A 27,500-nucleotide genomic window follows, 5' to 3' on the forward strand; every position below is an offset into this window, starting at 1 on the left:
TCCAACTAACCCCTTTGCAAACCCATTAGCCATAGCAAAGCGCATCAGTCTGTCTGTGTCCAGTCTAGTTCTGGTTGTGCTCTGCTGACCCCCGCCAGGCCGGGGCCGGGGCCGGACCACATGTTCACCGCTCTAATTATTTCTAGGCCGATTACGTTTGAATGACGGGTCTGTGTGTGGTAACAGAAAAAAACAAGTCAAATCCTTGACGTCTTAATCCACATGCCTGTGGTATTGTGTTCATGAGAGGCTTTCTGCTCATTTAAGACCCATTATAGTCTGAGAGGGAGGGAGGGAGGGATGGAGAGAGGGAGGGAGAGAGAGAGGAGGAAAGGGAAAGGGAGTGAGTGGGGGGGGGGGTAGAAAGAGAAATGAAAATGCTTTCCTCTTTTGTACACCGTACCTTCAGGCTTTTACCAGGAGAGCAGTTAGTGTAGAGAGCCAAGGGTTAAGTGAGTGTGCAAGTCAAGGAAACAGACAGAATGTGTCCCCCCGGTGTGTTTAACTGGCTTGACATCCTCCCAGGCCAGCTCTGTTTAATGTCAGGCTACATCCAGCATGACACCGGAGTCACAAGCAAACAGTGACACAACGGGTGGGGTCCGTGACCATGGAGGGGAGAGGGGAGGTAGGTGGGGGGGCGACTGCTTCTGCTCAAAATGTCACCACCTTAAAGCGGAGGAACAGCACAGCACGGCCCGGCATGGAACAGCATGGAAGAGCACAGCATGCATGGAACGCTCAGGAACAGCGGGCAGCATGTAAAGGATCCTAAAGTGCTTTTGTGTGTTTTACAGGACGGGGGGGGGCTTCTAAGGGGTCCTCACCGTTATGGAGACTTCTCAGCAGGCAGCCGGCAGGCCACCTTCAGCAGAAGGACATAAAAGTTTGGAGTAAACAGGACTCCTCTGTTTTATCTCTTGTAGACACATTTAAACGCACAGCAGTGGTGTGCATGTGCTTAAAAGGACAGAGAGAGAGAGAGAGAGGGAGGGAGAGAGAGAGGGAGAGAGAGAGAGAGAGAGGACGAAAAGAGGAAGATGCAGCTGTGCTGTGTCTTCATCTCTCTGTTCTCTCTCCCTCTCTGTTCTCTCTCTCAGTGGGAGGAGAGGCAGGGATCTATAGGTCATATTGCTCTCTGTGAACAGGATGACGGAGAGAGAGAGAGAGAGAGAGAGAAGGGGCTTTTTGAAGTGGTTTATTTCCTCCTGTATCCATCTCATAAGAGCTGGTCTGTTTTCAGGAAGAAGTGACCCTTTGTGTGTGTGTGTGGGTGGGTGGGTGGGTGGGTGGGTGGGTGTGTGTGTGTGTGTGTGAGTGAGTGAGTGAGTGGGTGGGTGGGTGTGTGTGTGTCCCTATGTGATAAGAGGATGACTTGTGGGTGGACCTGAGGAGAGGAGAGGAGAGGAGAGGAGAGGCTCTGCCTCTGCCTCTGCCTGCACTTCACTACGCCACATTTAAAAGTCATGTTCTAAGTGGCCAGCCATATGTGTGAGTGAGTGAGTGAGTGAGTGTGTGTGTGTGTGTGTGTGTGTGTGTGTGTGTCTGTCTTATGTGCTAAAGAGGCTAGCCTCATGTGATACGTCTTCTCTCAGTGACACCTCCCACGGTAAATAAAGTAGAAGCTCACTCTGGCTGCCACTTTGAGGGCCATCAGCCCATGTGACAGATCGAGCCTGGATTGGCTGCTGGTGTGCTGCGCGCAAAACGCATCTGAGAATAATGTCGTTTTCTTTCTTTCTTATTATTCTCTCTTTTTATTGACTCTCCCGATAACAGCCCTGCTCCTCTACAGCCATCAGGTTGTTGGCCATGCCCCCCCCCCCCCCCCCCCCCCACACACACACACACACATACACACACAATGTCAGAGCTGCTGACAGTGTTGACTCTTTTAAGAGCTTGCTAAAAAAAAAAAACTCACCTGTGTATGTATAGGGTGATGTTATGTATGTTCTGAAACTCCTATATTTTTTTTGTTTTTTTGTTCTATTTTTCATATTCTGGACATGTTAAGCGCTTTGAGTCCATGAGAGTCTTACTTTGAAAGCTGCTGTACTCCCTGCGTTTCGCTCCCGTTGCGTCAGGCCCAATGGCGGTGTCTGAGCTCAAGAACTGTAGAGAACCCCCCCCCCCCCCCCCTCAGGCGAGACGTCACATGACATGAACTCTACGCTGATGGCGAGGCGTCTTGTGCGCCTGTGCTGTAACACCTGCGTGTTTTAGCACAACTGTGTCTTCTGAGTGAACAGGCGAGAGCACACGGCCCGCTGGTTGTGTCCTACGTGCCTATAATCTTGAAAAAAAATAACATGGAAAGAAAAAGCTCTTCGACATGAGAGTATGATTTATGTAATTCTCTAACACAAGAGAATGATGACAATTGGGAAAAGTTCCATCAAAGGCTTTTTGGTTTTTGAAGAAAGTGCCTCAGCTGTCAAAAGATGTAGCCCGTTGGAGCGTGTTAAAGAAAACGCCTTTTCTCCTGTGTCTAAATCCTCTCTCTCTCTCTCTCTCTCTCTGTCTCTCTCTCTCTCTCTCTCTCTGTGTGTGTCTCTCTCTCTCTCTGTCTCTCTTTGTCTCTCTCTCTCTCTCCAGGAGGTCCACGAGATCCTGAAAGAGTACGAGCTCAAGTACTGCTTTGTGGACCGCAACAAAGGAACAGGTAACCCCCCCCCCCTTCTTCTCTCCCCCCCCCCCACCCCCTTCTCTCTTCTTCTCCCCCCCAACCCCACCAACAACCTCTTGGGGGAGAACAACCCATCTATGTGTGTCCCTTCCCGAGGAAATCTCTGGAAATCTGCCTATATTTAGCCCGCCGAGCCCAAACACCTGAAACGCCTTTTGAAACGAGGATCCCCCCCAAACAGCTGAGATATCAAAGGCCCCTCGCGTCACCAGGGGCCAACTCAAAAGGTTAATGGTGTTTAATGGCGGATAAAGATCCGAATGAAAAACTAGTCTTATCCAGCACTCACGTCTAACCACTTTTAATTAGTCTGCCAGACCACTGCTGGAGGAGTTCAGGGAGGGAGGAGGAGTTCAGAGAAAGCTGCACAGCTCCGGGACGGACATGGGAGGCTCTTTTATAGATTATGTTGAATATAATTATTTTAATACATATCCCAAGGTGATATTTTTGACAGCTCTGCTTTTTTTTTCTTTTTTTTCTTTTTTTCTCCCTCTCTCTCTTGACATCAATAGATTTCCACACGTTGAGTTGCTCATTGGAGAGAAGGTAGTTTCAGGACTTAATGTGCCACTGTCTGGGATTCTTGTTCGTGCCCTTTTGAATTAAGATGGAAATGTTTGGAATCAATTTTTTTTCAAGGAGCTTCAAAGAGACTCTCAGACGACTGCGGGGCAACTGTGTGGGTTTTTTGAGGTGATTTCTATCACAGATATTATACATTTGATGGTACAATATTGCACATGCGCACTAGTGTGCCTATTGTCTGTTTTATTCCCAAGGCCAACCTCAGTATTTTCATGTCAGTAATCTTCATCTTCAGACACTGCTGATGCAGCTTTTATACAAAAGATCTGAAAGCATTTTAACACTAACATTAATCTTTTATATGGTCTCCACACACTTGTCTCACGTATCTATCACAGAGAGAATCTATGATCTGTGTGTGTGTGTGTGTGCGAGCGCAGTTGGGTGTTTGAGAGTGTGGTGTGTTAACCCCAACCCTGATTAGCAGTGTCCCAACCACCACCACTTCCCCCCTCTACCCTCCCTTCACAACGTGTACTGTGTGTGTGTGTGTGTGTGTGTGTGTGTGTCTACTTACCCATCCATATAAACCTAGTAGCTGTGGAGGGCAGTGCAGGGCCAGGCTGCGTGTTGGGGATTCCTGGCTGCTCTAATTAGAGGTGTGTTGGATTGAATGTGAGCCCCGTGATCTCCTGTTCTAACCCCTCTGGCTTGTCACCCCACCCACCCCACCTCAGCTCTGGTGTCAGGATCCCACAAGGGGGAGAGTGTGTGTGTGTGTGTGTGTGTGTGTGTGTGTGCGTGTGCAAGTCCTCAGTTCAAGCCCCTAAGCCTATGGTTGAGATGTCGGCAGTGTTGGTGTGTGTGTGCGCGTATGTTCATGTGTGTGGTGTGTGAATGTTATCGTAGCGTTTACAGTGAATGTATAAACTTGTTCCGGTGCTTGGACTACCAACCGCAGCAGATCGCTTTCCCCCAGCAGCTGTGGGTCGTCGGCCCTTTGAATTGTTTACATAGCAGAGAGAGAGAGAGAGAGAGAGGCCGCAGTCAGGGCTCTCTCTTGGTTAAACATGCTCCCCCCCCCCCCCCCCCACCCGCTGAAACATGGTTCATCCCACAGAGCCTCTGTCTGACATCACCACCACCCTCATCTTGACCCTTGACCCCCCCCGTCTCTGGAGTGTTTCATTCTTAATTCCCTGCCCCTTACATTTGAGCCCCAACCGCCCCCCCCCACACATTTTTTTCCACCTCTCTCTCTCTCTCTCTCCAACTTCTCCTGTTTCTCACACACACACATACAGAGACACACGCATACACACACACACACACACACACACACACACATACACATACACATACACTCTTCCCCCTCACACCCATTTCTCACCACCCCCCTGCCCCCCCCCCCCATGCCCCCTCTCCCTCCCCCCAGCATACCGGAGACCACCGAGTCATTAGGGGGAATCAAGCGATCGTAAATCATCAGGGAAATGAGAGTCCTCTCACCACCGTTCTTCTCTCCTGGCCTGTTTATAGACGCTGCAAACACTCTTAACGTTGAATTAGCTGGGAAACGGGTTCCTTTCAGATGGCAATAGGAACGGATTGTAAATGTTATGATGACCTCAGGGGAAGAAAAAAACAGATGCAGATATGATGTGATGTGTTTGCGGCCATGTTTTTAATTGGTGTGAAGCATCGTCGTATTCCCCATGCTAAATGCAGACGGCTAGCCAATTGGGAGTGCCGTGTGTGTGAAGCCGTGTGTGGAACAGTGTGCGAAGTTAGTGGCGTGTTTCGGCAAGTTCCTGGGAATTAGCATTAGCGGAGAAGATTTCTTTTGAAATATGCCATGGAGTGGAATAAAAGGAATCTCTTCTTGTATTCAAACGTGTCTCCTTCTCCAGGAGAATGGGATGGGAAGGGAGTGTTTCATGTGATTTCACGACCCCCCCCCCCACCCCCACCGATTACTTGTGCCCACCACTAACTTATTGAAATGTCCTGCCTATTCAATGAGATCTGCAATCTCGTAGCTATTTTATTTGAGGGGCTTTTACATTCATTAGAGCCTATTGTGTGTGTGTGTGTGTGTGTGTGTGTGTGTGTGTGTGTGCGTGTGCGCGCGCATGTGTGTGTGCGTGTGTATGTGAGCCTGAGCATGTCCTGTTGAGTGTGTGTGGCTGTGTCTGTGCTCTACGTGTGTGCGTGTGTGCGTGTGTGTGTGTGTGTCTCTCCCCTCCCACTCAGTGAGGATTCGCTCCGGGCTGTTGCTCTGTCTCTTTAGATGATGACTGAGATTTCTTCCTTCATCCCCTGTGTAAAGTTTACCCTGCTCCTGCTTCCTTGCACTCAGCAATTTGCAGCTGTGCTCGCCGTAGTGAGGAATCGTTAAGGCTGCCTCGTTACAGAGCACAGGGTGTTCATTTAACACTTAGCATCAGTCATTACCTGTCCCCGCGCTCCCGTTCCTGTTCCCGTTCCCAGCCCAGGGAATGCTGGCATTGGATAAACCCCCATCCGCTGTGCTTCCATAGAGCGCTCCGGAGTGGAATTCCAAAGGTATGCGTGCCGTTCCGGAACTGGGTGCTGGAATGACAATGGAAAGGGGTCAGCACGGGAATCCTGGCCAGACAATGGAGGCTTTGTGTGAGCCTCACTGTCCCCATAATGAAGACACTGGGGTGTCAGAGAAGCCCTGCGTGGCTCAAAGCAAACTGGCCCCTCCGCTTTGTGCAGGACACACAATAGACTCCATACATCAGGAGGAGGCTGGTGAAGGCAGAAATCGGAGGACAGGCTCATTGTAATGCATGGAACGGAATGCATGGTATCGAACACGTGTGTGTGTGTCTGTGTGTGTGTGTTTGTGTGTGTGTGTGTCTGTGTCTGTGTGTGTGTGTGTGTTCACTTGACTCAGCACCCTGACTGACCTTCGCCATGTTGAAAGTCAGAGTTAGAGAGCAGATGCAGCTAGATCAGTATCCTGATCAGTCACTTCTTTAGAGGCTGTCATCCAGGGGAGGCTGGTGGAGGTAGAAATCGGAGGACGGGGCTCATTGGAATGCATGGAATGGAATGAGGAATGGTATCAAACACGTTCTATGCATTATAATGAGCCCTATCCTCTGATGTTTGACACATCATTAGCTGTCCTTTATGTTTTGCCGTCTCGAGAGTATACAGTTATAGGCTTGATTTCAAACTGCTTTTTTCAAAGACTCACACATTCACAGGAAGTCTTCTGCCTTCTTGGTATTTCTCACAGTTAAACACATTCCTGGATTGTTTCTCTGGGAAATAAACATAGCAGGAGGCGAAGTTCCTCTGGGGCTTGGACCACCACCTCACGAGGACAGTGGAAAGGCAGACAGCCACCGCCTCTCGCTCCTGTAGAAGTCCTTCACCTCAGCAATACATTCCATGCTCTGGAGCAGTTACATACATCCCAGCCCACTCAGCCGGCACCTCCTGCTGGTTTTCCTGATGCCTCAGCTGCCACTCCAGTGCCCGACCTCATTACTGCAGCCCCTGTCGTCCCTGCTCCTACCCCTGTGTCTGTTGCTCCAGCTGTGTCTACATCAAGCCCATACACAACCAGATCCCGGCATCCTCAGTCCAGCAGATCCTACAGATCCCGCAATCCACCTGGTTCATCTCAGCCAGACCACCCTCCCCCATCGACCATTGTCCTCAGGAGCTCCATCGTGAGGGATATTAGAGTGAGGGGGGGCCACACCTACTGTTTTCCTGGAGCCTGTGTGTCAGACATCCTGGGACAGCTACCCACATCACTACAACACCACCCGGACTGCATCAGGCTCATTGTGCACGTTGGGTCGAATGACACCAGGAAACAGCAGTCTGAGATGTTAAATGGGGATTTCAGACATCTCCTGGCTACACTCCTGTCCACAGGTAAAAGGATCCTGATTTCTGGTCCAATTCCAACTCTTGGACGTGGCTACGGCCGCTTCACCAGGCTTCTCTCTCTTCACAACTGGCTCAAGGCAGAGTGCACAAGCCAACACTACAAGGGGCCTGGACTACTAAACAAATACTCCCTAAACTCTGCCTGTCGGGCAGTCTGTTTTCAGTCTCATTTCGTCCCAGTTAACAGTCGCAACTTCATGGCTACATGTGAGATCCACTAAATGTAAGTTAAACTGTACTGTTCGTGGTGTAACTGCAAGTAATCTGATCTCCATCCCATTAAATGTTCCACGTCCTGCACTAAGAAAGACTGGAGGGAGAAAAATGGATATGGCACTTACTGTTCGATCACTAAGCAATAAGACTTTTAACAAACTCATATCTGAACATAAAATTGACTGCAAAAAGAAAAAGAAACCTGGTTATATAGCGACGAACCTGTTGTTCTTATTGAGACGTCCCCTCCATGCTATAGTTTTGAGCATTCTACAAGGCATGGTAAAAAAGGTGGTGGGACTGCCTCTATATTTCCTAAACTGTAGAAATATCCCTATTGGTGATTTTTGCTCCTTTGAACTTCATGCTATACTGTTAAAATCCCAACCCCCAGTGCATGTTATAACAATATATAGACCCCCCCCCAAACAGTGTCCTATCTTTTTAGATGACTTCACCGAAATGTGGTCTATTGCCGTACCAATTATGACAACATTATGGTCATAGGTGACTTTAATCTACATGTGGATAATGCGGCCGACTCTAAAGCCAGTGAGTTCCTAAATTTGTTGAGCTCTCTAGATTTTATTCAACATGTTAATGGGCCGACTCACAACCACGGTCATACGTTGGATCTAATTATCACTCATGGTCTAAGGATTGATGTGTCCCCTGTAATTGACTTGGCAATCTCAGACCACTACTGTATTTTTTTCTCTGCATTCTTATCATCATCTAGCTTTGTTACTGAGCAGGTTGTTAGGAAACATTGTCTTACATTGTCTCTGAAGTTGAAAATTTCATAAATCATATTAATAACATACCCCACAGATCCTTCCTTCCTCTTGTGATGAATTTAGTCAACAATTTTAATAATAAGCTGAAGATTAAATCTGAACAGAAACCACCATGGAGAACTGGGGATAGTATTAACTTAAAGAAAACATGTAGAAAAGCTGAGCGTCTAAGTTGCAAGTCCATTAAGACATTTTGAAAAAACACCTCACTATCTTCAATAAAGGAATTAGAAATGCAAGACAAGCTCATTTCTCAAAGCTGATTTCTAAATATCATAATAATCCCAGAATGCTTTTCTCAACTATTGACAGACTCATAAATCCAGCTCCAAAAAGTCACTCTTTCATCAACTCAACATCAAAAGAGTTTGCAGCATTTTTCAGAGACAAGATAACAAAAATCTGGTTGGATCTAAACCATGTTATACTGAATGTGTGTGAGCCCCTGTCTTTGGACACTTTCCCTCTGCCTAAGACTGCTGTGAAAGGTTTTGTTGCTGTTGATAAAGAAATGCTCAGGAACGAAGTAATGCAATTAAAACCCTCCACCTGCTCACTTGACCCTATTCCCACCACCTTTTTTAAGACTGTGTTTAATTGTCTTGAGGATGAAGTGCTAGTGATTGTAAATCACTCCTTGCTGACTGGTATTTTCCCCCTGGCACTGAAAACTGCTATTGTGAAACCTCTCCTAAAGAAAAGTAACCTGGATCCTTCAGAACCTAAATTAACCTAAAATACAGTCGATCATGACATCCTTATTAACAGACTACAGAAGTGTGTTGGCCTCTGGCTCAGTTTTAGATTGGTTTAGGATTTATCTGTCCGGCAGAGACTATTTTATCTCCATTGGTTACACTCCTCGGCTAACACTAGTGTAACATGTGGGGTTCCTCAAGGCTCCATTCTGGGACCTATGTTGTTCAGTCTCTATATGCTGCCACTGGGAAATATCATCAGAGAACACAGGATTCATTTTCATAGCTATGCCGATAATACACAACCGTACATCTCTTTATCACCCAATGACATCAGCCCTATTGACAAACTCGTTCAATGCATTGATCACATAATTTCTTGCAATTGAACAAACATAAGACAGAGGTTTTAATTATCGGAACAAAGGTCCAGAGAGAGATACTGTGCGCTAACTTAAAATCCCTGGCACAAAACGTCAAACCCCTAGCAACAAATCTTGGCGTGCTTCTAGACCTTGATTTGAATTTTGAATCTCACATCAATAATCTCACTAAAACTGCCTTTTATCACCTTAGAAATATTGCTAAAGTGCAACCGTTTCTCTCCCAGGCAGATACTGAGAGACTTATGCATGCTTTTATCACTAGCAGGCTTGATTACTGCAATGATCTCCTTTCTGGTCTACCTAAGAAAGCTATAAATAAGCTACAGATCATTCAGAATGCAGCAGCACGTGTACTAACCAAGACCAGAAGGAGAGCACACATCTCACCTGTCCTAAATTCCCTTCATTGGTTGCCTGTCAGTTTTAGGATAAATTATAAGATCATTTTATTGGTGTTCAACTCACTCAATGGACTAGCACCTGAATACTTGTCAGACATGCTTTTAATATATGCTCCCACAAGATCACTCAGGTCCTCTGGCACTGGTCGTTTAGTTGTTCCCTGGGTGAGGACAAAGAACTACGGGGTGGCGGCATTTAGTGTCTATAGTCCTCGCCTCTGGAACAGCCTGCCAGAGGAGCTGAGGGCCTCACAATCTGTAAACACCTTTAAAAGAAATCTTAAAACATACCTTTTTAGCTGAGCATTCTCTTAATCCATTTTATTTTAATCTACCCTCTTCTACTGTGCTGCACTGGTCTCTCTGTTCTACCATGTCTTGTATTTCCTATACTATCATTTCCTTATATTACCATTTATTTTCACTGTATTGTTGTATTTTCATTGTATTGTTAAACACCTTGTATTGCAATTTTGCACAAAAGACACTATATAAATAAAGTCTGATTTTGATTTGAGTCAAGATGTTTCCTGTGAATGGGGAGCTGATTATCTGATGACTTAATTTGTTTATGATGTTTATGATGATGATGATGTTGTTGATCAGCCGTACAGGAAGAGAAAGTTTACGCTATGAGACAACATCTCTCAGCTCGGTGTTCGAGTCTCCTGAGTACGAGCCTGTCTCTGCCAGCCTGATAAATCCCATAATAACCACTAATGTAGCCAGCTCCCCCCCCCTCCTGTCTAATTACCTGAAGCTGCTAAATGTTTACTCAAACACCGCTATTCCAGACTGTTTTTCAAGTGTGCAGCATAATGAATAATGCTTTCACTGTTTTTAAGTGGCCATGTTTTTTTTGTTTTTTTTTAAAGTTTTTTTTGTTTTTTTGTTGCTCTTACCATATAACTGAAAATGCTGTATTCAAATTCGACAGGCTGTAGACATAAATGCGTTGCAGGGTCTTTGTGGTGTGATGTTCCCTGTGCCGCCCCCCCCCAGTGCTAACATATCCATTATCATACTCTTGACTATGGCTCGGTTCTAAGTGACGAGTGTACACCACTCAAGCTCTCCTCAGCTCTGTAATTGCCAGAGATTTACACTAGCAGATTTACACTGGCACAAACGACAGCAGCACTCTCTCTCTTTCCCTTTCTCTTTCTTTCTCTCTCTTTCTCTCACTCTCTCTCTCTCTTTCTCTCTCGCTCTCCGTCATTCTTATTCTCTCTCTTTCTCTCTCCCTCTCCCTCTTTCTCTTTCTCTTTCTATGTCTCTGTCATCTGTCCATCTGTGTCCTGTGTGACTCAGTGGATGTAAATTAGGCCAGCCCACATGCCTGGGCATGTTATGTGATAGGCCGTGTTATCATTGATGCCACCCGGCCCTCAGTTATCTATCTACTGTATGGTCTATTGAGGCTGGTTATGGAGGTTATTTATCTACTGTATGGTCTATTGAGGCTGGTTATGGAGGTTATCTATCTATTGTATGGTCTACTGAGGCTGGTTATGGAGGTTATCTATCTACTGTATGGTCTATTGAGGCTGGTTATGGGGGTTATCTATCTACTGTATGGTCTATTGAGGCTGGTTATGGAGGTTATCTATCTACTGTATGGTCTATTGAGGCTGGTTATGGAGGTTATCTATCTATTGTATGGTCTATTGAGGCTGGTTATGGAGGTTATCTATCTACTGTATGGTCTATTGAGGCTGGTTATGGAGGTTATCGATCTACTGTATGGTCTGTTGAGGCTGGTTATGGAGGTTATCTATCTACTGTATAGTCTATTGAGGCTGGTGATGGAGATTATCTATCTACTGTATGGTCTATTGAGGCTGGTTATGGAGGTTTTGCTTTTCATGTGTTTTTCCTGCTCTATTTGAACCTACGACATAGCTGTATGCTGAAGATGGGGCTGGCAAGTTCAACCTGTAACTAATGGTTACAGACTGTGACCGTGGAAAATAAATAAACGATTACTGTTTTAATACATTCATTTTAGAACTTAATTTCCATACATTTAAGTCGATAAAGTTAACCCAGTAGCAGTAGTATAAATTAATGATTATGAACAAGACTCCATCGTTCCCCATTGCTCCCCTGTTCTGTCATTTCCTGTTTCTGAGACACCTAGGTCAAGAGAGGTTGTGTTGTTTCCTGTTCCTGAGACACCCAGGTCAAGAGAGGTTGTGTTGTTTCCTGTTCCTGAGACATCCAGTGTGAGAGAGGCAGCAATTAGCTCAAGTACTGTGTAGGTAGCAAATTAAGCAATTACTTATGCGCGCACACCTCTTGTTAAAGGAGCAGCTGAAGGAGATGAGGATGAGGATGATGGAGTTGGAGGAGGAGAATGAGGATGTGCTGTAGAGTACAGTTTGAAAACACAATTCGTGATGAAGATAATTTTTTACAAGGATGGATATGAGAAGCAGAACTGTGGAAACGATGATGATGATGATGAAGGCAGTGTAATAGCTGATTTTGTGAGGGGAAGACAAGTTAGCATAGAAACATCTGGCCTGCCTACACAATGGCCTCAGTGTAGCCCAGCCTCCTCTCTGTTGCCCCCTCTCTTATCTCCAATAACAGCACAATCTGTGATTGTCACTGTAGACCTGTTGGCTCTGATAACACTGATCATGTATGGACAGAGCACAGAGGGTGTGTGTGTGTGTGTGTGTGTGTGTGTGTGTGTGTGTGTGTGTGTGTGTGTGTGTGTGTGTGTGTGTGTGTGTGTGTGTGTGTGTGTGTGTGTGTGTGTCCACACACTGCACTCCCCCCAAAGGATCACTAGGCTAGGTGTAACTGTTCAGTGTGTGTGAAGTGGGAAGTTTCACTGAAGTGTCCTGAAGTGTCTTATCATAGACAAGTGTATTGTCACAGCCAACAGCTCAGAACCCTCACAGTGTGGGATGTGAAGTCCATGTTGTGTATGAGTGACTCCTCATCAGTACACATGCACGCACACACACACCCCCACACCCACACCCTCACACCCTCAGTGCTCTGTCCTATCAGAGCCAACAGGTCTAAACAAACTGCACTGACACTCTTATCAGGGCAGGCCGCTCGGTGTACTGGTCACAAGACTGTGTGTGTGTGTGCGTGTGTGCGTGCGTGCGTGCGTGTGCGTGTGTGTGTGAGAGAAGTCCTCTTCACCCTCCAGTACCCCTCTGTACAGTTCCTCTACTGTTAATAATAATAACAAAAAAAAACACTGTGACTGCCAATAGCCCCTGGTCCTAGCATAGATTTTTTTTTCTTATGATGATTGATGGATAGATGATTCACTTACTTTAGACTTACTTACTTTATGTACTTAAATCATGAAATGTAGCGAAATGTAAAAAATGTAAGTGTGTGTGTATTCACTTGACTTGTCACCCTGACTGATCCTCACCACGTTGACATTCAGTTGAGTTAGAGAGCAGATGCAGCTAGATCAGTATCCTGTGACATCAGGGGGGGCTGGTGGAGGGGCTAGTTTTGCATCCTGGTGAAAGAGGAAGGAAGTCACGAGAGGTGGGGTTTATTTTCAGGCTGTGGTGGTTAAGGTGTCAGACTAGGAGAGTTCCTCGGGGACATAGAGTTGCTCTTTTAATGACATCAAACTGACATAGGAGGGGTAGGAGGAGGAGGAGGAGGGGTAGGAGGAGGAGGAGGAGGAGGGGTAGGAGGAGGAGGAGGGGTAGGAGGAGGAGGAGGAGGAGGAGGAGAGAGAGACAGAGAGAGACACACACACACACACAGACAGAGAGACAGAGACAGAGAGGGAGGGAGGAGAGAGAGAGAGAAATGGAGCGTGGGAGGGAGAGAGAGAGAGAGTGATGGAAGGGATGACGTACATTAAAGATGGAGGGAGGTGGAGGTGATGGTGGGTGAGAGAGAGAGAGAGAGAGGAATGGAGTGATTGAAGTTGAAAATGAATGGAGTGATTGAGGGAGAGATGGATAGATGGATGGAGTGAGGGAGAGACAGACGGACGGACGGACGGACGGACGGACGGTTGGACGAGGTGCAATTATAATGACAAGGGGTTGGGAGAGAGGAAGAGAGGGATGGAGTGGTAGAGAGAGAGAGAGAGAGAGAAGGGCGGGCCGTGGGCGGCTGAGTGGCTGGGTTTTTTTGATCAGTGCATCAGTGCATTAGCGTTCGTCGGTGCGAGGGTCCACTTGAGCATTGAAACGTGTCGTGGGTGTGTGTACAGCCCACTGGCCACTCTGGATGGGGTGCGAAGAGAGCCGGGGGGGGGGGGGGGGGGGTGGAGGAGAGAGTCTAGTGTAGGTGAGTGGGCGGGTGGCTGGTATACAGGGTGTGTTCGGGGGGAGGGGGGGGGGGGGGGGGGGGTGTTCAGCGTGTCACTCACACTGTAGGTACTGGAGGGAGACGGGTAGGTTTCAGCAGTCTCTGCTTCTGCTTTACTCTGAGTTCTGGTTCTTCATGAACGGAACGTTCTGGTAGCTGGCACGGAGGGCCTAGTCAGTTTGTACTCTGTAACCAATAGCAACCGAGGGGACAGGAACACAAATAGTGGGTGTATGTGTATGTGTGTGCACATGTGCTTCTCTGTGTGTGTGTGTGTGTGTGTGTGTGTGTGTGTGTGTTTCTCAGTTTGTGTGTGTGTGTGTGTATATGCCTGCTGAAGTCTTATCATCTGCTGTGTACATGCAGTGACTAGCACAATGTGAGCTAGCGCACGGACAACGCTGTCATGAGAAACCTCCTATTCATACAGTCCTCACCACACACACACACACACACACACACACACACATACACACACACATACACACACACACGGCTCAGAGCAGGGGAGGCTGGTGGACATAGACATCAGAGGACGGGCTCATTGTAATGCATGGAACGGAATGAGGAACGGTATCAAACACATTACCCTTCCTCATTCCATCCCATGCATGACAGTGAGCCCCGTCCTCCGATTTCTACCTCCGCCAGCCTCCCCTGGTTCAGAGAGAGAGTGCAGTTCTAGACACAGTGTACAGTAGTAGAAGCAGGGACTGTGTCACCAGCTCTCCCCATAGGTGTGGAACCGTCGGCTGAGGTGAGCTAAGGACCTCGTCCTCCGTAGCCCTCCTGTCTGAGGCGTCCTCCTTAGTGCCTGTGCCTCCTGCGTTTTTAATTAGCTCCTTCAGAAAGCAACCTGGCAGCAGAATTGTAGGCTTCCAGATGATTCTACAAAGATTCTTTCTTTTCCCACACACTCCTTCTAGAACTCGCCCCCCACCCCCCCACCAAAGAATAATCGTCACGTTTCGCAGCAAAGCCCATAATTAAGACCTTTCTTTGTGCTTTTCTTTTTTTGGGGGGGGGGGGGAAATGTTCGCCTTCAAAAACCTGTCACCAGTGGAGCACGCCTGTGAATTATAAGATTATTGTGTAAGCTATTTAAGATGCTTTGAGCGCCTTCCCCCCCTCCCTCCCACCCCCCACCCCCCTCTTCTCCATTCTCTCTCTCTCTCTCTCTCTTATGAAAAAAAAAATATATAAATATATATATTGAGCTGGATTCCACTTAGCCCCCTGCTCTAAAGAGTGTATTGTGTCAGGAAGCGAGAGAGAGAGAGAAGGAAGAAAGAAAGAGAGAGAGAGCTTTAGGGGGACCATGCTGGAGGAATAAGGCGGCGTTTACTCTCTCGGCTCAACATAATGCATGTTACTGTACTCACCGTGCTACATAACCAGATTACTGTCTGGGCCCCAGTGAAAGAGATCCATCAGTCCTGTTTGAGTATTAGAGTGTTGAGGTAATTGATTTCCGTGGGGGCGGTATATATTAATGTATTAATGGAATGTGAAGTGGTGCAGATGGGAGTGGGAAATGTGGGAGAGAGAGAGAGAAAAAATCCTGGCGTTGCATTAGCAGACTGAGGTTCACTACCTGAGTTACAGTAACATTCATGGGATCACTCATTAACAGCTTGGGTGTCTTTCATCATGACTCATTATCCCCCCATACACTCTCCTCTCTCACTCATCAACATGCACGCACGCACACACCACACACACACACACACACACACACACACACACACAGATACACACACACACACACACACACACACACACAGACAGACAGACAGACAGACACACACACACACACACACACACAGACAGACACACACACACACACTCTCTCACAAACTCTCTCTCACACACACACACACACACTCTCTCACAATCTCTCTCTCTCACACACACACACACACACACACACACACACACACACACACACATCCTCTGTCACAATCTCTCTCACACACACACACACACACACACACACACAAGCCTCACAACGGTATGCTTTTTGTATTCACGGGAGGTATCAGCTTCTATCCGTTCCTGTTGCACTTAGTGGAACAGACTGCTAACAGTGGAAGTGCATTAGGCCAGACTCTGAGCTGAACGTCGTGGCTGACTGCTGCTGCTGCTGCTGCTGCTGCTCCTCCAGCCCTGGCCCTGTCTGCCCAACCTAAACCCTGCTCCGCTCTGAGTGGAGTCGACTGCAAAGAAGCTGATAGCCATAAAACATTTACACACAGTGCCTCTCTGTTTAAAACACAGATCTATGTCACCCACGGTGACAGGGGTTAGGTAGGAGGACAGGACGTGACAGTGTACACAATGTTCACACACACACACACACACACACACACACACACACACGGACGGACGGACGCACGCACGCACGCATGCGCACAGGCACGCACACGTACACGCACATACACACCCAGGCACATACAGACACAGATAAACACACACATACACACACACAGGTTGCTACAGTACTACCGCTACTGTGGACTGGCGGGCCGGCTGGCTGGTGGCGTTTTGGCCACGCTACACATTCCGTATCAATTCATTACCGCCTCATTTCACGGCCCATGAATCAGTCCATTGGCGTGTCTGGGGGGGGCCATAGCAGCCCCCCCGCTGCGCCTCGTAGAAGGGTTCATGTTTGATTAGGCAGTTTAGATGTTGTAAAACACACCTCCTTGTCATTGTGACCTGGCGTGCCGTGTGTGTTCTTAAATAAGGATGGATATGTGTGTCGGTTGGATCCGCCCAGGCTGCCCCCAGCTAATGTGTTGTCTCTCTCTCTGTGTATCTCTGTGTTTCTCTGGCTGTCTCTGTCTGTTTGTCTGTGTGTTTGTGTTTGTCTGTGTGTTTGGGTTTGTGTGTGTGTGTGTGTGTGTGTGTGTGTGTGTGTGTGTGTGTGTGTGTGTGTATCTTTGTCTGTGTGTGTGTGCGTGTGTGTGTGTGTGCATGCATGCATGCGCGTCTCTGTGTGTGTATGTGTATGTGCATGTGTGTCTCTGTACACGTGTGTGTCCGCCATGTGTTGCTTTCTACCTCTCCTTTCATGTTTTTGTATGTCTGTATGTGTATCCATCATTCTGTGTGTGAGTGCCTGTCATTGTCTCTGTCTCTGTCTGTCTATCCTTGTCTCTGTCTGTCTTTCCCTGTGTCCTTGTCTCTGTCTGTCCCTGTGACCCTGTCCCTGTCCCCATCTCTGTCCCTGTCCCTCTCTCTGTCCCTGTCTTTGTCCCTGTCTCTGTGTCCCTGTCTCTGTGTCCCTGTCTCTGTCCCTGTCTCTGTGTCTCTGTCCCTGTCTCCATATCCCTGTCTCCATATCCCTGTCTCCGCGTCCCTGTCTCCATGTCCCTGTCTCTGTCTCCGTGTCCGTGTCTCCATGTCCCTGTCTCCGTCTCCGTGTCTCTATGTTCCTGTCCGTGTGTCCGTGTCTCCATGTCCCTGTCCGTGTGTCCGTGTCCCTCCAGCGTTTGTGACCCTGCTGAACGGTGACCAGGCTCAGGATGCCATCCGCTCCCTCCACCAGAGCAGCGTTCGTGGCCGTGACATCACGGTGGCGCTGCAGCCCACCGACTCCCTCCTCTGCGTCACCAACCTGCCGCACACCTTCACCGCCCAGCAGTTCGAGGAGATGGTGCGTTCCTACGGCAACATCGAGCGCTGCTTCCTGGTGTACAGCGAGCTGACGGGCCACTCCAAGGGCTACGGCTTCGTGGAGTACATGAAGAAGGACTCGGCGTCCCGCTCGCGCTCGGAGCTGCTGGGCCGACCTCAGGGCGACCGCGCGGTCATGGTCCAGTGGACGGACGTCAACCAGCTGAGCCAGTCGCACCACCTCCACTCCAAGTGCCTCTGCGTGGACCGGCTGCCGCAGGACTTCTGCGACTCGGACGAGCTGACTCAGCTGTTCTCTGACAGGTACAAGCCTGTCTTCTGCCAGGTGAGTCCCTCTGCCTTCTCTCTCTCTCTCTCTCTCTGTGTGTGTGTGTGTGTGTGTGTGTGTGTGTGTGTGTGTGTGTGTGTGTACCTTCCACACCCACATGCTGCCCAGAGGATTGCTTCTCAGATCCTAGTCTTGTTCTGTTTTCTCTCCTGCCAAGAGAAAAATTCACTCCCACATATTCCATTGCACACACACACACCGCATCTCCAGGTTTAGCTGACTGATGTGACTGATATGGCTAATATGAGGCTGAAGAGGTGAACACCTGTAGGCCCAACGTCATGGAAATGGATGGTTGCCGTGGAGAGGTCTGGTTGCCGTGGAGAGGTCTGGTTGCCGTGGAGAGGTCTGGTTGCTGTGACGCCAGCCTGGCTTGTCCACCCCCCCCCCCCTCCCCCTCCCAGGCCTCACACACACACACAGTATCTCCAGGTTTAACTCCGCCCCCTCACCCCTCCCACTCATAAATCAATACTCCCACATCATCAAACTCCCATGATGCCTTGTGGGTGTTCAGCTCATGTTTTCTCGCAGTTGCAGAGCCAGGAGGCTTTGACCTGTGGTTCAGGATTATGTGTGTGAGTGTGTGTGTGTGTGTGTGTGTGTGTGTGTGTGAGTGTATGTGTATGAGTGTGTGTGTGTGTGTGTGTGTGTGTGTGTGTGTGTGTGTGTGTGTGTGTGTGTGTGTGTGCGTGTGTGTGTGCGTGTGCGTGAGTGTATGTGTATGAGTGTGTGTGAGTGTATGTATGTATGTGTGTGTGTGCGTGTGCGTGTGCGTGTGTGTGTGTTCAGACAGAGCTTTTGAGCCTCTCGGTCTCCTACACTCTTAACATCCTCCTCACCTTCATGGTTCACATGTCACATCTACCAAGCCCTCTTCCAGTTCATCAACTTCCATAACTCCATAACTGTAACTCTAGAACTATGCACATGAGTTGTACTCTCTGGAACTTAGTTTCCTCACATCCTTACTCTTCCTGACATCCTCTCCCTCTCCCTCTCTGCCCTCTCCCTCTCCCTCTCATCTCCCTCTCATCTCCCTAGAGCCATCTTAAATAGGCCACATACTGAGGGTCCATCTCCACCTTAAACTCTTAGACCCTCACTCCCTCTGCCGGGCTCTTCCAGTCCCCTCCACACCCTAACCCCCGTCACCCCCTTCCACTTCCCAGCCCGCTGAGTGCCCTTCCTGGGTAGTGTTTGAGTGTGAGTCAGCCATGAGTGGAGGCACCAGGAGCAGGAGGAGGAGGAGGAGAAAGAGCAGGCTGAGAATGCCAGTGCCATTAGAGAGGCGTGTGTTAGTGACTCCATGACACAGACAATGATAGAGCAGCGGACCTGGGAGAGGGGGAGAGAAGGAGGAGGAGAAGAGAGGGGGGTCCTAACACACACACACACACACACACACATACACACACACACACACACACACTGTGTGGGTGTCAGAAGCAAGCCAGCGCAGCTGATTTGTGTAATGTACCCGTGTGCTAAGTCCCACTCAAAGCGACTCTGTGAGATACACACTGACAAACTAACACTTTTTCGTCCACACACACTCACAGACACACACTCACAGACACACACTCACAGTTCTGTTGTCAGCTTCATTCCCACGTTTACACACATTCACACCCTTTTGCTGATGTACAGGCCCAATGCTGCGCATGCCTCTCTCCCTATCGTCCAGTGAGTTTTCTTCAGTAGTGAAAGATTCTCCGGCTGTCTCTCCCCCACTCCTCAACCGCATCAGAGGCTAACAGTTAGCAGTTCTCCAATAGACAGGATTTCAACAGCACTTCAGTTAGTATTGTTGAAATCACCTGCCAAGTTTCTCAGAGAAACTTCAAACTTCAGTGTATTGGTTAGTGACTCTTTGAAGGATTTTTTTTTGATGTGCATACCATTTGAACGATAAACAATTACGGTGCCTGTAATGAAGTGTCAGAAGCAAGCTGGTGGAGTTGATTTGGGTACCTACGTGCTAAGTGGCTAAGTCACACTCAAAGCGAGGCTGAGATACAAACGGGCAAATTAACACTTTCACAACACACACACACACACACACTCTCCACTCCCCTCCCCTCCCCTCTGTCTTCTCTCTGTCACTTAGGCAGTTCTGGTGTCTCCTCTCAGAATCAGCTCTGACAGGACGGCCATGACCCTATGACCCCATGTCTATGGTCAGACCACAGTCATGACCCCATGTCTATGGTCAGACCACGGTCACACTGTGGTCGAAGCTAGCATCTTGTTCATACTGGGACCTGGGGGTCTACAGCTGTCTCACAGACTGACAACCAGGATGGTGATCCCACAAGCACGCATGCATGCACACACACACACACACACACACACACACACACATGCACACACACACACACACGCACACACACACACACACACTTCACTCACAAGTGTCATGTCCTGTAGATTGACAGCCAGGTCCCCCAGTGATAACCCCCCCCTGCCCTTTGCCCCCCCTACCCCCCCTCTGAGAGCAGCTGAAAGGTTGTCTACAGACTGCCCCTGTCCTGTCCTGTCCTGTCACTCCGCATCTGAATACATAATCAGCCCATCCAGTTATGCTGCATATACAGTACTGTATGAATGGAAAGCTGTATACCCTCGCTGTATGTTTTAACTTACACATGCACGGACTCACACTCACAGATGCAAACTATAATATGTTATGATCTATTTCTTGAGCAAATTCGGTTTTTAGGGAATGTGGGAGCATGAATATTTAAGTCCATCAAAAATCAATATTGATTTTCTTAATTTTTGAGCCAGTTATTGAAATGTTGAAGTGCTTTTGAAATATTGATTTCCACAATTGGTTGGTATGAAATATTAATGTTTGCAATTTGAGAAATGGAGAAATGTTAAATAAAATGTTTGCTCTTCGATTTCACCCTGAATTGTTTCTGTCTGGGGGTGGTTGGTAAAGAAAGTGAATTGTAAATGTAAATGTGAAAATGTAGTTATTCATGCAGTATGCTACCTCTAAACCCTGGGGAACATGGACACTTGGGATGCAGAACTCTGTGAATTTCTGAGGATGCCGTCATACAGAGGTGTCTTTCATGTCCGGAGGCTGGCTGTTGTCTCACCTCTCTTCCTTCTCACACACACACACACACACACACACACACACACACACACACATATACACATGCTTGCAGACACATACACACACTCACACACACACACATACACACACAGACACACACACTGAATGACAGCTGTGTGTTCGTGTGCGTACGCAGAAGCGTATGCATGTACGTGTATGAATATGGTTGTGTGTCATGAGATGACTGCATGTGTATTCATTAACAAACAGGTCTGTATGTAAATATGAGTGAATGTACAGACGTCTCCATCCACATCCATCAAGGGATCGCAGATGTTTCCAGTGAGTAAGAATGAATGACCTGGTGTCCCGTATGCAGTGTGTGCAGAGTGTGTGTAGAAACGGGTCTCCTATATCTGAACCATATGGCAAGGCTGCGAAGGTCCGACAACATATTCTGCTTTATGTGTATTGTGTGTGTGTGTGTGTGTGTGTGTGTGTGTGTGTCGGTCGGTGGGTGGGTGTGTGTGGGTTTATATAAGATGGATGATTAACTCTGACGTGTCTCCCCCTGGCGCACGCACACACACACACACACACACACACACACGCACACACACACACACACACACACTTGCAGAGTAAAGTGTCCTGACCCTGGCTCTGATTGCTTCGGAAAGTTTCTGCGCCAGCTCCATAAACAGTGGAAAGAGCTTCGCTGATGACATCACATGAGGGGTTCCGTGCTGTCAAATAGGAGAAGAACCGGCAGACCATGAGAGAGAGAGACAGACACAGAGACAGGGTTGAATAATGGTCACACAGCGCCCGCACACACACACACACACACACACACACACACACACACACACACACAATGGAGCTGGCCTTTCATTAGGATGTTGAAGAAGCAGAAATAACCTTATCCTGGGGGGGATCAGATCTTGCAGAGGACTGAAGGGGGTTGGTTTATCTCTGGGTATCTCTGCTGAGCTCTGTAGCTGAGGATGGTTGTAGTTCTGTAGCTGAGGATGGTTGTAGTTCTGTAGCTGGGGATGGTTGTGGTTCTGTAGCTGGGGGTGGTTGTGGTTCTGTAGCTGGGGGTGGTTGTAGTTCTGTAGCTGGGGGTGGTTGTAGTTCTGTAGCTGGGGGTGGTTGTAGTTCTGTAGCTGGGAATGGTTGTAGTTCTGTAGCTGGGGATGGTTGTAATTCTGTAGCTGGCGATGGTTGTAGTTTTGTAGCTGGGGATGGTTGTTGTTGCTCATCTGTGTGTATCTGCAGCAGGTTAGGCTAAAGTGCCCAGGCTGCACCACAACCAGTGCGTTCTTTATACTGTACAATGCAATACAATACAGCAGGCTCGTGGAGCTGGCACTGGGAGAGCTTCCCTCTGCCCACCCGTTCTCTCTCTCTCTCTCTCTCTCTCTCTCTCTCCCTCTTTTTCTTTCTTTCTATCGCGCTCCCTCTCTCTCTCTTTCTTTCTCTCTCTCTGTCTCTTGTTCTCTTTCTCTCTTTCTCTTTCTCTCTCTCTCTCTCTCTCTGATTTATTCATGTTACTCTTTCTCAGGAGTGGTATATAGTGTACGTTGTGAAGAGAGGAAGGTCATTTCCATACTGTATGGTTAATGCGTCCTCCCCCACTCCTCCTCCCCTCCTCCGGCTCCCTCCCTCTTTCACGCCTCCCCTCCGCCTCCCTCCAGGGAGGGAGAGGGGGTGAGAGCGAGAGAGTGCTTCATGATTCAACGCCGGATCAGAGCAGCCTGTATCGTAGCATTTTCAGATGCGGAAAAAAAAACATGAAATGAAAACAAAGAATCAAACAGCGTCATTTCCACTTTACCTCAGAATCTTATCGTGAGACTGTAACTCCCTCTTTAGATTGACTCTTTGCTCTACTTTATTGTGAGTTTTATTCCTTCAAGAAAATTCATTGCAGAATACATTGGTGAACGAGCGTGTGTGTGAGTCTGAAAGTTCGTGCAGTCATTCCTAACCTTCTGTACCATTCATCTGCGTTGTGACCAGGGGTCAGTGTCACAAAAGCTTTGTCGCTTTAGCAGTACTTCATTTCTCCCAGCAACCCGGCCGCAAAGCCCCAAGAGAGTAACAATTTGTTACAAATGTGTGAAATGAACAACTTTGCTGGTCTCGGGGAGGATTGTCAAAAGAGATGAAGTACCACTTGAGCGACAAAGCTTTTTGGGAAACTCAGGTCAGTTGGCGTAGTGACCAGGTCTGTCTCAGGTCAGTTGGCATGGTAACCAGTGGTCAGTTAAATGTCAGGTCAGTTGGCATGGTGACCAGTGGTCAGGTCATTTGGCATGGCGACCAGGTCAGTCTCAGGTCAGTTGGCATAATGACCAGTGAGCAGGTTTGTCTGAGGTCAGCTGGTGTCCATTAGCTATATTAGCCTCTCTGCATTATTTATCTGCTCTGAACGGCTGACAGAAGTACCAGGATGTATGGCTCCTTGTTCAATTAAAGCACACTTAAATGCAATTATTTCCAAACAAGAGCGCATTATAAACCAGCGCCTTTCCCTCCCCCCATCACTCCATCCCTGAAGGATAGATATTGATGGACAGTACCGGTAAAGCAACAACTTTGTGTCGTCTGCTCGGCTATGATTGGTTGATTGGTGAGTGTGTGTGTGTCTGTGTGTGTCTGTGTGTGTCTGTGTGCGTCTGTGTGTGTCTGTGTGTGTGTGTGTTCAACTCTGAGACAGTAGAGAAGAAGCAGAAGCATCTTGCCTGTCAGGTATCTGAAACCCATTTTGATAATAGGCTGAAAAGAGCTATTTTCCCTCAGTCACAGTCCACTGCTGACTAGCTCTCACACTCTCTCTCTCTCTCTCTCTCTCTCTCTCTCTCTCTCTCACTCTCTCTCTCACTCTCTCTCACTCTCTCTCTCTCTCACTTTCTCTCTCTCTCTCTCACTCTCTCTCTCTCTCTCTCTCACTCTCTCTCTCTCTCTCTCTCTCTCTCCTCGCCGTCTTCAGTTCTGAGCCAGAGCCAGAATTCCCCAGAGAAGCTGTCACAAAAGTGACGCACGCAGAGAGAGAGAGAGAGAGAGAGAGAGAGAGAGAGAAGCTTTGACACATCTAGGAACGTGCAGCAGCAGAGTTGGACATGAGCTAGAGCTCACCTTGAGAGTGTACGGACACACACACACACACACACACACACACACACACACACACACACATTCAGACTCACTGCTCACTGTGATGGGAATAATAGGCCTGTCTTGAGGTGCGTGTTGGTATGCTTTGACTGTTGACAGTTTGTTTGTTTTGTTGTCCTTCCTTTTAGACAAGTAGACTGCAGAGCAGAAAGTGTGTATGTGCGTGTGTGTGTCTATGTGTGTGTGTCTTCCTAATGTGTGTATCCTGTGTGTGTTTCAGCTGGCTACAGATGAAGGGAGTCCGGTGCGGGGCTTCGGTGTGGTGGAGTATGAGAGCGCTGAGCAGGCGGAGGCTGTCCTGATAGAGATGGACAGATCGCTGATCGGAGGACAGGAGATCCGTCTGTCCCTCTGCACACCCGGCACCTCAGGCAGGAGCACACTGGCCGCCCTCATCGCTGCTCAAGGCGTGGTGAGTTACTACACACACACACACACACACACATACACACACACATATACACTATGCACACACATGCAAATACACGCACAGGAATACGAAACCAGTCACACACACACACACTCTTAGCACACGCACACGCAAACGCACACACACAAGCACAGGAACACTAAACCAGTCACACACACACACACACACACACCAGATCCACACCACATCGCCCCCAGATTGGACTCTCAGGATACTATCCACACATTCACACATAAATGCAAACCTACACAGGACTGTACGACATGCATGGATACACACTCGCCTGCGTCTATGAAGAACTGTATTGTAGCCCGGCCCCTTCTGTAGAGCTGCAGCCTTGGCAGTATAATTATAGTCCTTCCAGATCAGGCCTGCCTCACAATGAACCCACTCCTGTGTTTCCCTTTGACAGAAATAAACCACGCTCGCATCCCCTCATCCCAATCTGACACTCGGGCACACACACACACAATCGCATGCGCACACACACACATACACACACACACACATATACACCCATGCACGCGCATGCGCCTGCACACACACGCACGCCTGCACACCCACGCCCGCAGCCCTATAAGACTTTTGTTTCTGAACTCATGAGCATAGAACCCCCTCGTACTAGAGAGTGATCATGGCCTCGAGATAGAATGCTAGATTGTGAAATACTGGGTGAGTATTTCTTATAGAGTGAGTATTTTATGAGAGGAGTGAGTATATTTCTTATCGAGTGAGTATTTCTTACGGAGACTATATTTAAGAGAGTGAGTGTTTCTTCCAGAGGGAGTGTTTTATGAGGGAGTGAGTCGGAGAGTGCTTTGGGCTGGGCTCTGGGCCGGTTGAGGACAGCGAGAGTACATGTTGTTAAAACACCAACAATAAAAAGTAGGAAAACCTCTGGGAAAAGAGACGCGCTTCTCAGACGGACCCCTCTCCTCGCTTCAGTCTGTGAAACTGAGTGTGAACGCAGGACCAGATGGACCCCCTCCTCTTTTCTTCTCCTCTCCCTTCCCTCCCTCCCTCTCTCCCCCTCTCCCTGGTGTGATTGTGTGGGAGTCTGGCTTTCAGTGGCTCGAGGGAGCCGGCAGCAGCCAACCAAACACACTGATGCACACTGACATTTTCTCAGGGAGAGATCCTCTCGTCTTCTCCTCCTGGACTGGCTGACAATGCCTGTCAGCCACGACAAACATGCCTCGCTCGATACACCCCTACCAGCAACCAATACACACACACACACACACACACACACACACACGCACACATACATACATACATACGCACGTCCGTCCACATACATACACGCACGTACGCACGCATGCATGCATGCACGCACGCTCACACAGAGAGACACAGACATACACACACACTCTCTCTCTCTCTCTCTCCCTCCCTCTCTCCCTCTCTCTCTCTCTCTGACAGGCTATAACACACTCCATCACAGGCGGTAATACTTAAAAGCTAAGTACGTAAAAGCTTCACTTCAGCCCAACGTTGGCTTAGGGAAATGTCATGTCAGTGTTGTTGTTGTTGTTGTTGTGAATGTGTCCTCTTTGAGCGAGCTGTGTCTGTGGGCTAGCTAGCTAGCTAGCGAGCGCTGTGCTGTGCTGGTACTGTGAGCTGAACTCTGCAGGTTAGCAGTGACAGGACAGGGGCGCAGGGAGGGGCTTTCTGCTCCGACCACAAGCTCCATACTTTGTGGAGAGGATTAGATTAGAGTAAAAGAAAGCCTGCTGTCTGTGTGTGTGTGTGTGTGTGTGTGTGTGTGTGTGTGTGTGTGTGTGTGTGTGTGTGTGTGTGTGTGTGTGTGTGTGTGTGTGTGTGTGTGTGTGTGTGTGTGTGTGTGTTTGCAGGTCCGGCTGATTGTGTGTGTGTGTGTATATGTGTGTGTGTGTGTGTGTGTGTGTGTGTGTGTGTGTGTGTGTTTGCAGGTCAGGCTGATTGTGTGTGTGTGTCTGCTTTACCCCCAGGCTGAGAATGTGGTCTATAGAGTGAGCATTAAATACCCCCCTCCCCCCCCAACGGTGCCTGCCAACCCCTACCCCATGCTAGCCCCCTGAAGCTCCATAATGCTAACATATGGAGAGAGCTCCACCAGTACACCACCCACCCCAACCCCAACCCCAGTGGGATAAGGAGACCTCCTCCACCATACCCAACGAGCAGACTGCCAGCCTCTCTCTCTCTCTGTCTGTCTCTCTCGCTCCCTCTTTCGCTCTCTCTCTCTCTCTCACTCTCTGTCTGTTTGTGTAAATCTCTCTGTCTGTCTGTCTGTCTGTGTAAATCTCTCTGTCTGTCTGTCTGTCTGTCTGTCTGTTTGTGGCTCTGTCTGTCTGTATCTCTCTCTCTGTCTGTCTGGCTCTCTCTCTCGCTCTCTCTCAGTGTCACTTTCTCCCTCTTACACCCCCCCCCCCCCCCTCGGGGGTCCTGTAGCAGATGGGTCTCCTGCTGTAAACAAGTGTGTGGTGTAGTAGAGCCATCAGGACACCAGCCTTAATGAGGAGATCAGAGACTCCACACTGAACCCTGTCCTACTGTTCTCTCTCACCTCACACTTCCATTACGCCTGAACAACAATGTCACTACACCACCACTACACCATCACTACACCATCACTACACCATGACTACACACTACACCATCACTACACCACCACTACACCATGACTACACACTACACCATCACTACACCATGACTACACACTACACCATCACTACACACTACACCGTCACTACACCATGACTTCACACGACACTATCACTACACCATGACTACACACTACACCATCACTACACCGTCACTACACCATCACTACACACTACACCATCACTACACCATCACTACACCACCACTATACCACTACTACACCACTACTACACACTACA

General features: G+C 48.4%; 1 protein-coding gene across 1 annotated transcript in view; it reads left to right on the plus strand.

The window, feature by feature from the left end:
- Positions 1-27,500, plus strand: part of raver2 (ribonucleoprotein, PTB-binding 2) — a gene marked incomplete at both ends in the record, with an annotated part of 41,596 nt that overhangs the window by 6,086 nt on the left and 8,010 nt on the right. Inside the window, 3 exon segments of the mRNA XM_083672350.1 lie at positions 2,599-2,665; positions 17,457-17,929; positions 24,406-24,597. Coding sequence (XP_083528476.1) covers positions 2,599-2,665; positions 17,457-17,929; positions 24,406-24,597 — 732 coding nt within the window.

This window comes from Argentina silus (genome assembly GCF_951799395.1).
Source record: "Argentina silus genome assembly, chromosome: 6".
NCBI classification, from domain to species: domain Eukaryota; kingdom Metazoa; phylum Chordata; class Actinopteri; order Argentiniformes; family Argentinidae; genus Argentina; species Argentina silus.